The sequence below is a fragment of the Medicago truncatula genome, chromosome 2 (assembly GCF_003473485.1).
Source record: "Medicago truncatula cultivar Jemalong A17 chromosome 2, MtrunA17r5.0-ANR, whole genome shotgun sequence".
Classification (NCBI taxonomy): domain Eukaryota; kingdom Viridiplantae; phylum Streptophyta; class Magnoliopsida; order Fabales; family Fabaceae; genus Medicago; species Medicago truncatula.
Window position 1 is genome coordinate 11530700 of NC_053043.1, and position 14931 is coordinate 11545630.

General features: G+C 32.9%; 2 protein-coding genes across 2 annotated transcripts; one reads left to right on the top strand and one right to left on the bottom strand.

Moving 5' to 3' along the window:
* Positions 1 to 1104: 1104 nt before the first annotated feature.
* LOC11415940 (SNW/SKI-interacting protein) lies at positions 1105 to 3545 on the bottom strand. The gene is made up of 2 exons (XM_003594499.4): positions 3384 to 3545; positions 1105 to 3266 (listed from the first exon to the last, which is right to left on the bottom strand). The coding sequence occupies exon 2, from the start codon at positions 3260 to 3262 to the stop codon at positions 1421 to 1423; it is 1842 nt and encodes a 613-aa protein (XP_003594547.1). The 5' UTR covers positions 3263 to 3266; positions 3384 to 3545; the 3' UTR covers positions 1105 to 1420.
* A 4887-nt stretch (positions 3546 to 8432) lies between these two features.
* On the top strand, positions 8433 to 10839 carry LOC11422023 (uncharacterized). The gene is made up of 4 exons (XM_003594500.4): positions 8433 to 8521; positions 9018 to 9866; positions 10012 to 10170; positions 10340 to 10839. Exons 2-4 carry the CDS (start codon positions 9024 to 9026, stop codon positions 10574 to 10576), a joined length of 1239 nt encoding a protein of 412 aa, XP_003594548.2. The 5' UTR covers positions 8433 to 8521; positions 9018 to 9023; the 3' UTR covers positions 10577 to 10839.
* The last annotated feature ends 4092 nt before the right edge of the window (positions 10840 to 14931 follow it).

The window sequence follows — 14931 nt, forward strand, 5'->3', positions numbered from 1 at the left end:
GGTTAAAGAACAAATGCTTACACCAGAGAATGAGAATCAACTGACAGACTGGGTAGCTGAAGCTTAATTAATCTAGTGAAAACATCAAAAGCTTGAGAAAGAGCAATCACAGAGAAGATGCAAGGACTCATTCTGTAATTTAGTAAAACACAGTTCACAATAAGTTCTACATCAGGCTATTAGTTAAACCTCGCGCTAGAACAATTTACAAATTTGTTAGACTTTACGAAAACTACCTCAAAAAATAGCAGGACTGGAAAAAATTAACTCACTACAGAAGTAATTGACAGGATTATCCACCACCTTTTGAAACACATGACTAGAATTAATAGCAACTTCCTAAGCACCAAGCATTTTTTTACAATTTAGCACACCCTAATCAGCCAATTTTATACAATATAGAAATATGTCACAAAAAATCATATGCCTGTACCATCTGACAGGAAGCTTGGATGAAAATGGTATGCAAAGATGATCTAATGTAATTTTCAATTCTAGTGCAGGCTACACTCCACACATTACAATCATGATGGTCTGATATAATTTTCCCAAGACTATAAAGTAGTAAAACCACGATATACAGCAGATGGGGTTGAGCCTTCATGTGCACAAATCTAGAGAAGTTAGTTCAACATAGTTGTCAAGAACTACTAAAAATAATATTGTTCCCCATCCTTTTTTGTGGGCATCAAATGTTGTCCTATGGAGGGGTTACTAATACACAGTTCTATCAAATCAAAAAACACAACCACTTAGTTCAAAAAAAAAAAAAAATACACATCCACTTGAATCCTTGGGTCAGGTAATGATTAAACACTGTTTTACACCTCAATTGACAATTTCTCCTTCAATAGCATAACTCAAACAGCAATAACAAGCAATCAAATGGATTATAAAGTATTGAAAAAATTGATAACTCGTTAAATAAATTTAAAGCTATCGATTACATTTCATTCTAGTAGAGAACCATCGATTAGTATAACATGAAAACAGAAAGCCAACAGTTCCACTCTAGTCTCAACAGCTGTAGTCAATATCCTCATTACCAGCCATAACAGTCCATTAATGGCATAAACCAAACAGCAATGGCAGAAAGCAAATGTATTATCCGGTAATCAGGCATGAAAAAACTAGATATATCATGGAGTACATTGTAACAGCCAAATACATTTCATTCAAATAGTGGAGATCTACTTTAAAATTTGAACATTGCATTTCACTGAATATAACTCCATGGAAAGATAAATAACATAAAAAGGTTTCAAAACAAAATACAAGTACATTTCACCACTTATAAGGTGGTCCATAGGCTTGGGGCAAGAAAAAGTAAGATAAATAACTCAACCACGTTATCCTTACAATCCACTTAAAGACATGCCAACCTAAGCATGATAACAATTAGCCTTCAACACTGATCCACTTAACGCCCTCTTTCAAATCCAATGCGAGTCCTGCCAGAACCTCCATCAGAACTATCTCGCATTGAAGATCCGGCACTAGCTCTCATAGTTCCTCCCCCACCTACATTTTCCATGGCCTTCTTACCCTTCTTGACCTCTGTCAAGAACTGATCAAGACCAAATGGATCAGCTTCTTCGCTCTCAAACTCAACCGGCCTATCCCTAGGAGGTGCCCTTTCAGAAGTCCCTGTAAATGATTTGTCAGGCTTAAAGCGATCAGTCTTCATAATCTTCTCCAGCTGCTCGTCTGCACCTCCATAAGCTTCATTATCAACATCCTTCTTCGGCCTGTACAGGGTGGAAAGTGTTGGCTGTGCATTGAACAAGCCTTTATCATACACATTATACTGATCATCAGTGGCAAATCCAGAAGACATTCCTTTATCCTGGTTGAATAGCCTCTCATCATACATGACCTCTGTCCCTTGCTTGGTGGAAGCCATACCAAGAGCAACTTTCTCACTTATATCACGATCCCTATCTCTAGTAATCTTGCTCTTCTTTCCCATGGCAGCATCCTTAGCTTCTATCCTTCTCTCCTTCTCCCTCTCCTTTCTCCTTTCCATACGAATCTTCTCACGTCCCAGCCGCTCCTCTTTTTCTTCCCGACTCTCCTTGGGATAGTTCTTTTCCCTTTCCCTTTCCCTGTCTCTATCCCCTCTATCCCCCCTGTGGTCATAATCAACTCTCATATCACCATCATCCACACCACTCTTTTCCGAAACAACGGGAACAGCAGCAGCCGGAGGAGCCACACCAATTCTCTCTGAGCGTGCTTTCTGAGCCAAAGCCCTCAACTCCTGTTCCTTCCTTTCTTTCTCCTTCAAAAGCATCTCCTTCTGCACCTTAGACCTCATAGCTACAGCTTCTCTAGCCTTCTGCTCTGCGACATACAAAGCCTCAGAAAGCTTAGCAAAATTATCATTAATCTGAACCTCTTGAAGCCCTCTCCCATCAGCAGCCAACCGCTTATCAAGAGGAATAGTATAACCCTTAGGATTCTTCCAATTCGAAATACAAGGTGGTATCTTCCAATCCTGCTGATCTTTCACAGTAACAGGCCTCGGAGGTGAATGCATCACAGGCACAGGAGGTGAACCCGAAGCCTTAGGAACCCTCTTATGCTTAAATTTTGGAGGCTCAAGTGGATCCACAGGCATCTCAACCATCCTAATAACCCTCTCCCTCGCACCAGAATTAAAAGCCGCATTCTGCTGCGAAGGCTTATACTTTATATACTTAGAATCCGAATTATGCTTCGGAACATTCTTCGGCTGCGCAGCACTAAGCCTCACGTTCACAATCTTCTCAAGCGCCGCCTTTGTTTCCTCCATAGTCTCATCAATCTCACGCTGAGCATCCTCGTCCTCACCATCCTCCATTTCATCATCTCCATCATTCTTCAAAATCTTCGGTATCAAATCCTTATGCTGGGTATAAACAATCTTCTTAGCATTCTCATTCTGCTTCACAATAGCATCATAAGCAACATTACCATGAGCATCAACCGTAACCGGAAGAATCTTCGAACCCGGCTTCGAATTCTTATTCCTTCCCATATCAAGCGGATACTGTGCCACATGGATCTCCGGGAAAGCTCCACCTTCTCCAAAATCCTCAACCTTTCGTGGAACAAAACCAGATCGTTTCAGATACGGTGGTACAATTTTGGGTGCGATTGCAGCGGATTTCTCCTCTTCCGTTGCAGTGAATCTTTGCTTAAACCATGGATCGTTGCTATGATCATAGTATGTTGTTGTGGATGATTTTGGTTCTGGAAGGAGTTCCTTCAGAGCCGCCATGGTTCTGCAACAAAAATCAATTTCAAAAAATCAAAAAAACGAAACCCTAATTTATGGAATCGATAATTAACGTCGATTAAAATAAGAATTAATAGAAACAAATTGGTTGAAGAAATATTACTTGTGAACGGCGGAGGACGGTGCAGTGAGGATCAGTGGCGCGTGGTTGAAGATGACGGTGACGCGATTTAGGGTTTATTTGCGATTTTGATTTTCCTTTGAGACTTTTCAATCTTCAGTGTGTTTCGTTCGGGTTCTGAGATTTTTGTTAATTTTTAATTTCTGATTTTTATATAGATAAACCAATGTCGGTCTAGTAAAAAATTATACACAAGATAACGATTAACCCGGGTTCTTAGTTATACCGGTTCAATAATAAAACCAGCTCATGAACCACATATAAACTCTTTACACTTCTCTCAAAAAAATAAACTCTTTACACTAATGACTAATCTTATGTTATATATAAAAAATTAAAACTATTACTTTCTCACTCAAACTATTTCTCGTGCGTCCTATTTTTGTAGGAAAATGTCTATGTGATTTCGGATTTTATAATTTGAATTGAGTTTTTTATCTGTTATGGAGTGAAAAAAAAATGACTTTTTCACCAATTTAGATTCTTTAAATCCGAAAACTTAACAAAAAGAGCGCGTTCCTTGCTTTTTCGGATTATAGAATCAGGACACCCCTAAACATCCTTTTTCAATAGAAAAATAGTTCGGATTATATAATATTAACTCTACCAGCATAACTTCTGATGCAGTGTTTGTTTTAGCGGTGGAGTACCACATTTGCCAAGAAGTTACAATTTGTAACTTGTTAAAACCACGGCCAAGTTACCCTGGGACGAGAGAAAGACACTTTTACCGCACATCCAAATAGGCTATGAGTATTTTTGTAAAATGGATAACAAGTTTAAGGATCATATTAATCTTCCCCATCCTTTTATTTTAGATCATTTTTAGTCGTTCTTATCAAAAATCTGGTTTTTGCAATACTTGATCAGATTGCTGCGATACTTCCCCAGAAAATTAAAAGAAAAAAAATCAAGGATCAAAATTCCCATAGAAGGGACTTCTTACGAGACTCCGTCCCTCAAAATTTAAAATTCCATCGTTTAGACCAATTTTTCTTATCTCATAAAAATTCGAAAAAAAAAAATTTCATTAATTTAATTTTGATTTTTAGAATTTTTTTGTGGTATTTTTATGATTTTATTTGACATGTTTTTTAAAAGCAAAATTCAAAACTGCTAAAATGGAAGAGATTCTAATTGCTGATTATATATAAACATATTTCGGATTGTATGATCCGAACAGATCCAAACTGTGTTCAGATTTTATAATCTGAAATCTCATGGGTATTTTATAAAAATTATATGGCGCGTGAGAAGTAGATAGGGTGAGAAAAATAATAGTCATAAATTAAATCATATGAAGCCCGAATACTCCATGAGACGCATCCATATCGGATTCAAATATGGATACTCCACAGATATGCCCATGGAGTGTTGGAATTAATTATTTTAATTTTTTAAAAATATTTTAGCAAATACTTAGATGATACTTCACAAATACATAAAGATGCTTATAAAATACTTCACAACTACGTATATTATGAAAATTCAATCAAATACCTATATTATGAAAATTCAATGGAAGTGTATATGATTCAACTTTAGATCTAAAATAGTATAATTATTTTTGGATGAACCACTTAAATTTTTATTTTATTTTTGTGGATGAAGGTAATGAGAGAGAAGATTTAATTAATCAACATTAGACAAAATTTGTGTTGCGTTATTTTAATGATGCTTATGTTGATATCATAATATATGAATGAAAATATAATATTATTTATATGAAAATTTTATTTTTTATTTTTTATTTTGATCACATGTATTATTTTTAAAAATTGTGACTTTTAAGAGTAATGAATGTTTTTTTCTTCGAATGTTTTACATTCATATAAGTTTTTGTATAAAAAAATTGTTAATGTATTTTAGTCGTATCGTATCTTCAATTTTAAATTTTTGCGTATTTACTTATTCGTATCGTATCATACCCACACTCGTATCACGTATCCGAATTTCATAGATTAAAACACATTTTTAACTGCCAAAGTTGGTATGTAAATTTTAAAATTATCTTCTTCTTTTTTTTTTTTTTTACCATTTGGTATATAGGGAAAAACTTTATTAATATAGAGTGTTTTCTTAAGAAGTAAATAAAATCAGATAAAAAACTATTTCATCTAAAAATGAACTTTAATTTTTTCAAACAATTCATTTTAGGTGGAGTTTATTGACTATTTAAGCTTGGTTGAATGATCTTTAATTTAATTTGCATACATTAACAATTTAATTTTGTTATATACAAATCGATTTAATCAAAATCACTTCATGATGCCACTTTTTAAGATTAGTTTTTAAATATCTTTATTTTTTTTTTCAAATAGCTTAAAGACTAGAATTCATTTTTTAAAAGGAATAAGTAAAAATCTCTTATTCAAACATCAACCCATACCGTTATTAATTGAGTTATGTTCAAGAATACTCTTTATATTCATCTATTTGACATAATTTGATTAAAAGCACGTGTGAAAAGTTTTACGGAGCATAAAACTCATCTCACTTATATTTTCATTATTCTTAAATAACTCTTGGTCTCTAACTCGGAACTTGAGTTTTTCTAAGATTTCAAATAATCCGAAAATTTAGTTTAAAATTAAAGTCTTTTTTTTTACTCTACACATGAAATTAAGTGCAAGAAAATGATAAAGTATGTTTATGATTTTAGGTCCTCTAAAAAAAAATTATGCTTTGTCAAACCTGAATTACAAGCTGTAACAAAAAATAAAAAAAACTGAATTACAAGCTAACATTGATAGATATGAGAAGTTGAACAACATACTCGCTCCGTCCCTTAATATAAACTCATTTTGCTTTTTTCACATTTCTTATGAAAAGTTGTCGGTGTAAATAATGTGTCTGTTTTGTGTGTTAATATTACTAAATTGTCCTTTGTTTGTATATGTATTAAATTTGATTTTTCAAATTTCAAGACAAGTTAGTAGTATTAATTAAGAGTATGTTTAGGAAAAAAAAAAATAAATACATCTAATAATTTAAAAAGAGATTTATATTTAAGGATAAAAATAAAATCGAATGGATTCTTAAATAGAGGGAGGGAGTGAGTATAATGGAAAACACTCACATCTAATATTTTAAGTAAAAATAGTGTTTCCCTTGGTTGCTCAAAAGTCTAATATGATTACTCATTCAACGTCGTAAGACTTCCAAAATTTCAACACATATAATACTAACAATACTAATATTTGTTGTTAAAAAAAATATTAAATTAGAAAATCTCATAGAAAAAAAAAAGGCTTTCGAGGCATGGATGACAAGGATGACCATTTCTCTTCCCCCAAATTGAATTTGATATGAAGTTAGCTTAATTTATATATAAATAGAATATATATGTTTTTTTTTTTATAAAAAAGTTTAAGTGTCTAGAAGTCCTAGCTCAACTGGCAAATGCCGAAATTGCAAGGTCGGACGTCATGACCCGGGTTCGAACCCGGGACCTCACAGTTGTGTGTGTGTTTATTTTCAATGGATTACCACTTCATCTAAGACCAAAAAAAAAAAAAAAGTTTAAGTAAGTTGGATTGTAACATGCTTCAATTGTAACAAAAAAAAAACACGCTTCAATGCTTAAAGAATTTTTTATATAAATACTTATAAGACGTCCATTAAAAAGGTTATCACATTGACATCACAATGGAACCAACACAATTATAGGATATGGACCAATTTTTTATCAACTAAATCAAATCAATAAAGAGTTAGTTAGAAACTGAAGTATTTTTTAGGGGCCTAGAATCTGAAGTTGTCAAGGCATATTTCATACATGCAAAACAAATTTACAGTTTATGTTTTATTTTTTTCAACTACAAGTAACATTTTGGAAAAGGCTTAAACGTATTTTTGGCCCCATAAATTTGCACTAGTTGCGATTTTGATCCTCTATTAAAAAAACCACATTCCAGCCCCGTAAGTTTCTTTCCTGTTGCAACCTTCAATTTTTGTCATTTAAAATCAACCATTCAATACTGTAAAAACAAGTGGGTGTTTTGTTGAGCAAATTTCAGATTTATAGGGCAAATAATGTGGCTTGGGACCGGTTTCTTGATCTTCTACTGTCTTGAATAGTTGATCTTAAATGACCAAAATTGAAAGTTGCAATAGGGGAGAAACTTAGGGGGCTATAATGTGTTTTTTTTTAATAGGGGGCCAAAATTACAATTAGTGCAAAGTTAGAGGGTCAAAAATGTGTTTAAACCTTTGGAAAAATGTAAACAATATAACAAGTGAATAAATCATGTATTCACAAATGAAAAAAAGAATTAATCATATACTTATTTTTTTACGGAAAGTGAATAAATATTTGTACATCTATTTTCAACATCCTTTTTCTCTTTATTTTTGTTTGCTTATCACATTACAGTTATATCATATCATATCTATCATAACATCTTGATCCTCTATATCCTGCTAGAAATGTGTAAGAGGTGTATCAGTCTTTTTTTGATAGTGTAGTGTCTGAATTTGAATCCTAAACCTTGCATATATTATGCATTATTCCTACCAATTGAGATAAGCTTATGAGAATAAAGGTGTATTAGTCTATTAGATTAGATGTGTACCAAATAGTTTCCATAAATCATATTGTGAAGGAAGACTCAAGAAATTGAAGAACGCCATGAAATTGAATAATATTTTAAATTATTGATAGGTTGGATTTGGATTTCAAGATGGTCGTTAAGAAATTGAAGAAGGCCATGATCCATGCACGAGTGGTAGTTCATAGAGAATGTTTTTAGTTTATTTTATTTTATTTTATTTTTTGAAATAGTTAAAAGAGAATGTTTTTTTTTTTAGGGAAGTTAAAAGAGAATGTTGTTGTTAAGAATATCTGCAATTAACCAAAAATGAATGAGTGATTCATGCCTTTGCATTTTATTAAAAGCATTGAAATTTCAAACACATACTAAAATAAGTATTAGTATATATTTTGGTAAACGTATGTCTTAGAGCATATGCAAAGACACTTGTATATTTTGGTATATAAATATGTGTTTCAAGCTCAACACTTCTACATCCTTCAGAAAAAAAGCCTGACACTTCTATAGTTTAATAGTTGATACTCTTCCTACTAATTACACTTGCACATTTCTCTTCAAGTATTTGAGGTACGTTTCTTTTGGTCTAATATATACATCTAGCGACCCTAGTGAAAAAAAACTTTGTTATTGTGATTAATAGAACTATCTAATTACAGTCCCCCGTAAGCTTAGCTCAATTGGTGGAGATAATGCATTGTTATATGCAGGGGTTGGGATTCAAATCCCAGATATCCCACTCATTCATTTAAAAAAAAATTTAGTCACTAGACTACTTGACAATTTTATTTTTATCTAATTACAATCGTTAAATTTAAATTAATGTTTCATATTACTATAATATCACTTTTTCCCCTAATAAAGTGAACCGATCACTTCAAATATTTATTGCGAAGAAGATTCGATTTTATGATCAGTATTATATGTAGTTGCGATCCTATGACTACAGGCGGTCACACATATCTCAATCGTTTCGATTATTGTTAGACGACTTAGATTTTAACTTTTGTGTTCTAGATCAAGAACTTAATTGCTTTTAATTGATTATTATTGCTACTGATTACAGATCAACATGAGGTTTTTATCTCAAGATTGGATGCTTTCATGGGCAATCTTAGTACTAGTGTTGGTGTCATGCACACCATGCTTATCAGCTACTAATAGAAATACCAAAAACAATGTTAAATCAGCTGTTTTTATGTCACCTAAGATTGAATTAAGTCCAGGATCAATTTCAAACAAATTCTATTATGATGTTGAATTTCCAAGGGGTCATATTGCACTCAAAAGTTTTAATGCTGAACTAGTAGATGAATCAGGGAATTCTGTACCTCTCCAAGAAACTTATCTTCACCATTGGATTGTTCTAAAATACCAACAACCTAAAAATGTGACAAACAATAACCAAACAGATATTATTATGGTGAGAAATAATGGATTATGCCAAGATGATATTCTTGGACAATACTATGGCCTAGGGGCTGAAACTAGAGGCACAGATACATATATTCCTGACCCTTATGGAGTAGAAATTGGTAATCCTTCACAAATTCCTAAAGGGTATGATGAAAAATGGATGATCAATGTCCATGCAATTGATACAAGGGGTGTGGAAGATATAATGGGGTGTATTGAGTGTAAATGTGACCTATATAATGTTACAATAAATGCATTAACTGGAAAACCTTTAAGTCCAAATTACAAAGGAGGTTTAGGATGTTGTCCTGATAATGGTCAATGTAGATTGAGGAAAGGCTTTTTGGGCACTAAACATGTCCTTTACCTAAAGTATACAATTATGTGGGTTGATTGGGATGATTTTGTGGTGCCAGTTAAGATTTACTTACTTGATGTGACTGATGATTTAAAAATATCATATAACCCTAATGGAATGAGCATCAAACATAATTGCAAGGTAAGTGAAATTTCAAAATTATTCCTCTAAAAAAAATTCTGGAAAGTTATTTCTAATGTTAGTGCATTATTTTAAAATTATTTTTTGTTTGTTTTCAATTTAGCCCCAAAACGTATATATGACACTCATTGTGTTACATATATAGGTTGAATATCAAGTTAAACCTTGCACCAAAAGCCATGTGAATGGTAGTGGTTGTGTTAATATCAAGAGAACAAGTGTCCCAATAAAAACTGGTGGTTATATAATCTACAGTGCTGGTCATCAACATGTAGGTGCGATTAGATCAACTCTATATGGACAGGTATGACATAACTAAATATTTTTCTTACCTTTTTAATTCCTTTTAAGTTTTTACTTTTTAATATTGACTTATCAGTTTAACGATGATTGAACCAATTAAACCATGACCCGTAAGTTTTACCAGTTCGATCTCTTATCCGATTTTTAAAATGGTTGTGTGTTAATATCAGGATGGGAGGGTTATATGCAACTCAGTCCCAAAATATGGAACTGGAATGGAAGCAGGAAATGAGAAAGGGTATGTTGTAGGAATGTCAACTTGTTACCCTAAACCAGGTTCTATCAAGTTATTTGATGGTGAAATTTTAACACTAGCAATTGTCTACAATAATAGCATAATGCACACCGGAGTAATGGGACATATGTATTTCTTGGTGGCAGAAAAACTACCACACCATCATATGTGACATTTAATCCTGCTTAAGATCATGTTAAAAGTGGATTAAGGACTATTTTGTTTGTCTGAATAAGTGGTCAGAATGAGATGTTGTAATGGCAATTAGTATTATATCTTGTACTAGTAATTGCAACTTTAGGATAAATCTTTTGTTTGACCTCATTGTTAATGTAACAATCAGTGTAATACATTTATATTTTCAGTCATATGTTGGTGAATGGTGATACTTTGTAAAAGATTTATACTAAGCATATTGATGCGTTATTTCAAAGATAAAAGGTGTCGATTCTATTTATTGTCCTTTATACGGCGCCAAACATATGAAGATAGCAATTCTCAATGTGCAGCAGGAGTTGAAGTTTCCAACACATACTTCATATACATGTCTTATTTCTCAATGCAATATATAGAATAGAAATTATGAATGCCGTTAAAAAAGAAAAGAATAGAAATTATGAACAATAGGTACATCATGTTGATTGTCGTTATTATTTTGATATTATATATGAAAATGATGATTTCATTTAATTAAAAAGATAATTTGTGATCACTAATAAAGTTTCAACTCTACATTTTTTTTTTTTGGAATTCATAAATAATTTTAGAACTACCCGTATCAGATGTTATTAGTTATTACATATTTATATCTACTATTATGAAGAAGAGTCAAGTCCATGAAGGATATATCAATAGATAAATCTAAATTCATTTGTGGATATTCTTTAAACTTTAAAATCTTTATTACCCCGGATTGGGACACTGTCACTCTCCCTAAAAATATTATTTATAATATATATATACATATATACACGCACATTACATGCCATCTTATGTTATTCTTAGCATGTTTTCAAGTCTATTTTAGTAGGTTTTGTCAGTAAAGCAGAGGAGTATTAGATCAATGCCTATGATTTAGGGACATTTGTAATGTTTTCTATATTTGAGTATGTAGTTCTATTCTTCCCGAAACATAGCAATTTTAGGGGGTTATTGAAGTAAATCACGAAGAAATCAAGGAAATCAGGTAAAACAAGACCTCTGAGATTATTGTGCCTTGGGAAGATGAAGAATGAAGATTCAAGAGGCCTCAAAAGACTTAACAAAGGGAGGAATTCTATTCCCAAGTTCCAAGACAACTTAACTATAAGACAACACCTAAACAGACAAAGAATACAAGAAAGCAGGAAAGTATTGCACTGAAGCGCCCGACGCACAACAGGAGGCGCTAGGCGCCCTAGAACAACACACTAAAGTGCATGGTGCATATCTGGAGGCGCTAGGCACCTCAAAGTGCCAGGCACATTGGCCAGGAGCATGGCAGCAGGCATTAGGCGCTCTGTTTCTTGCGAAAAAAGTCACTTTTTGTGACTTTTTCTCCCGTAGAACCCCATGATTTTAGCCCAAGTTAGGTGGAAACGTTCCCTATGAATACTGCCTTCCTCATTCATAATTTCTCGTTCATAACTGGAGCAGTTTAAGAGGAAGAAGATTCTAGGAAGCCAAGGAGGAGTTATATCTTCTCCTATCTTTTCTAAGGTATGTTTTTATGTTTTAGTATTTTGTCTTAGTTATCATGTGTAACTAGATATTTATAGGTTAGGGTTCTAAGATGAACATCTGTTTATTTTTGTTGGATAATTATTTAATTTAATATCGTTTTATTTTAATTTATTTTCTGTTTGCTATTAAGTTTTATTATGATTAATTTATTCCGGCAAAGTGCAAGCCTAAATTAGGTATTTAGGTTATGATAGGGTTTAATATTGTTATTACTATCTTGATGTTTATATCTTGATATTTATATCCTTATACTAATAACTACATGTCTAGGAAGTCAGTGATTGGTAAACTAGACGAAAGATACTGAAAGCGAGTTGACCCTAGTAGTAAGTACTTAGGAGGTGACATTACTAATCTTGAATAAAATTTGTTGAACCTATGATGTAACCTGTAACACCCCGCTACCCAAAGTATTTAAATATAAAACATTCATCAGAGTAATTCACCAAACGGGCATGCTACACTACATTTCAAAATTTCTTAAATAGAAAATAAAACTATTTAATTCAACATCATTCATAACTTCAAAAATTATGCAGCGAAATACTATCATCAACACCAACAATTGTTTAAACTTCCAAATAATATCTTGGCATAAAGCCTAACAACAATTTCATCCAACATAGGGCCATAACAACAAGTTCCAAAATAAGATACATAGGAAAGAAAACAATAATAAGAATATTTCCCATCCCACGTATCAGAGCCCTAGACACGACATTGAGCCACCACCGACTACTCAGGATCACCTGCAAGTTACCCATAGGAAGGGCAACATTTTCAAGCAGAAGGGGTGAGATTCACAACAATAAAATATAGATATTAAAATTCATCAATTGAATCTAACACCCTAAATATAATCAGATCATCACCATATATATATATAAATATATACTTCATAAAACACATCATCATCAATATGGCATTTACAACCAACAACACCGACTCATGCAAATGACATGACAACACAGCTAAGACAACACCTTAGACTCCTCAACAAATGCAATATGCATGTGGTACCAAACAGGATCGAAGCCCTCACCGCTTTTGAATGGTTAAAGCATTCATCAGGACCGAAGCCCTCATCGCTGTTGAGCAACTAGTGCTCTAGGACATGAGTCCTCTCCGCTGTTTATGCATATGCAATGGACCTACTTGTGTATATCTACATACAACTTGACCATGCATACATACTCCATATGACTCCACTTAAACAACATGTATGGTTAATAGATAAAGCATACATTTCAGTCATCAACAGCAATCAACAACCAATAATCCAGCAATCCAGAATAATGCATAATCATTTATAAATATGCTCGAAAACAACAACACCAAGCACTACCATTCATGTACGCAATTCAGCACTCAAAAACTGTGCAGCTCGCCTCGCGAGCACATCTGCTCGCTATGGCGAGTTCACAAAACTGCTTGCTCGCCATGGCGAGTTCAAGGCGAACTCGAGGCGAGTGAAAAATAGGTGCTCTTGGGAATTAGACATTATTCTCACTCAAACCTCAATTCTAAGCTCCCTATTCATCTTTTTAACCTAAAACTTGCTCCAGTCATCATTAAAATCATCCAGGTACCTTAAACCATCCCCAAAACATCTTATAACAACATTTCAAAAATCAAGTTTTGATCTGGCTTGCTCGCCATGGCGAGTTGGTCTGCTCGCGAGGCGAGCGATGAACTTCTGTACGGGCAGAAAACTGGTTTTTCCCCAAAATTTAATTTCTCTTCCTTTCACTCCCCAAATCAGTTTACAGATGTAATTTATCTTGCTGTATACACTCAGAACCTATTTCTAACATCAAAATCATCATTACAACTCCAAAATCAACATTTCATCATAAAATCCCAAAATCCCAATTCTCACCAAAACTCTGTTAAATTCAAATTCAGAAATCAAAATCTATACTACTGAAGTAAATCTCACCCTTACCTTAGAATTGCAGAAAGAAATGCACATCAATTTGGTTCCTGGGTTCTACTTGCTCTTCTCTCCCTTTTTTCCCAACTTGACAGTTTCACGTAAAAAGCTTCTGACATCTATTTTCCTAACTTCCCTCTTACTTAACTCCCTTTATTTTCATTTAACTCCCTTTAATTCTATTAAATATTAAATAACTCCCCAAACTCCAAAATAATTATTATTTTTCACTTAATCCAATTATTATTAAAATAAACCATATAATAAAATAAACACACCACATAAATCACCAAAAATCATATATATATATATATATATATATATAAACTCCACATAAATCAAAATAATTAAATATATCGACTAGGGCGTTACATAACTAATTTATTAATTATGGAAATAAGCATCAAGGGGAATAAACCTAGTAAGACCATTGTCCTCGGTCTTTAGGTAAGGTAGACATTGATAGGGTTGATAAATATCTTTTTTTTTTATTAATACTTCTTTTGATGAATTAAGAGAGTAGTGAAACATCAAGGTGAAACTTAATTTTTTTATCAAACATCTATCCTCTGATGTCCATTACAATTTTTTTAATAAAAACGAAAAAATTAGGTACAAAAAGGGGGTAAAACCAAAACCCTCAGAAAAAAGGCCAAGAAGTTGAAGAAAAAAAACAAGAAAGAGAAACTACTCAATTAGTAAAAGATGTCTTTCAACCACCCTTAAAACAAATGTTATGAGCAGTCCTATTGAGCTCCTTTTTATTAAAATTGATAAATACTTTAATTAAGAAAAAACTTGTTAATCAAAAAATAAATTGGATTAATACTTTAATTAAGAAAAAAATTTTGGTTTAACATTGTTAAGCTTGA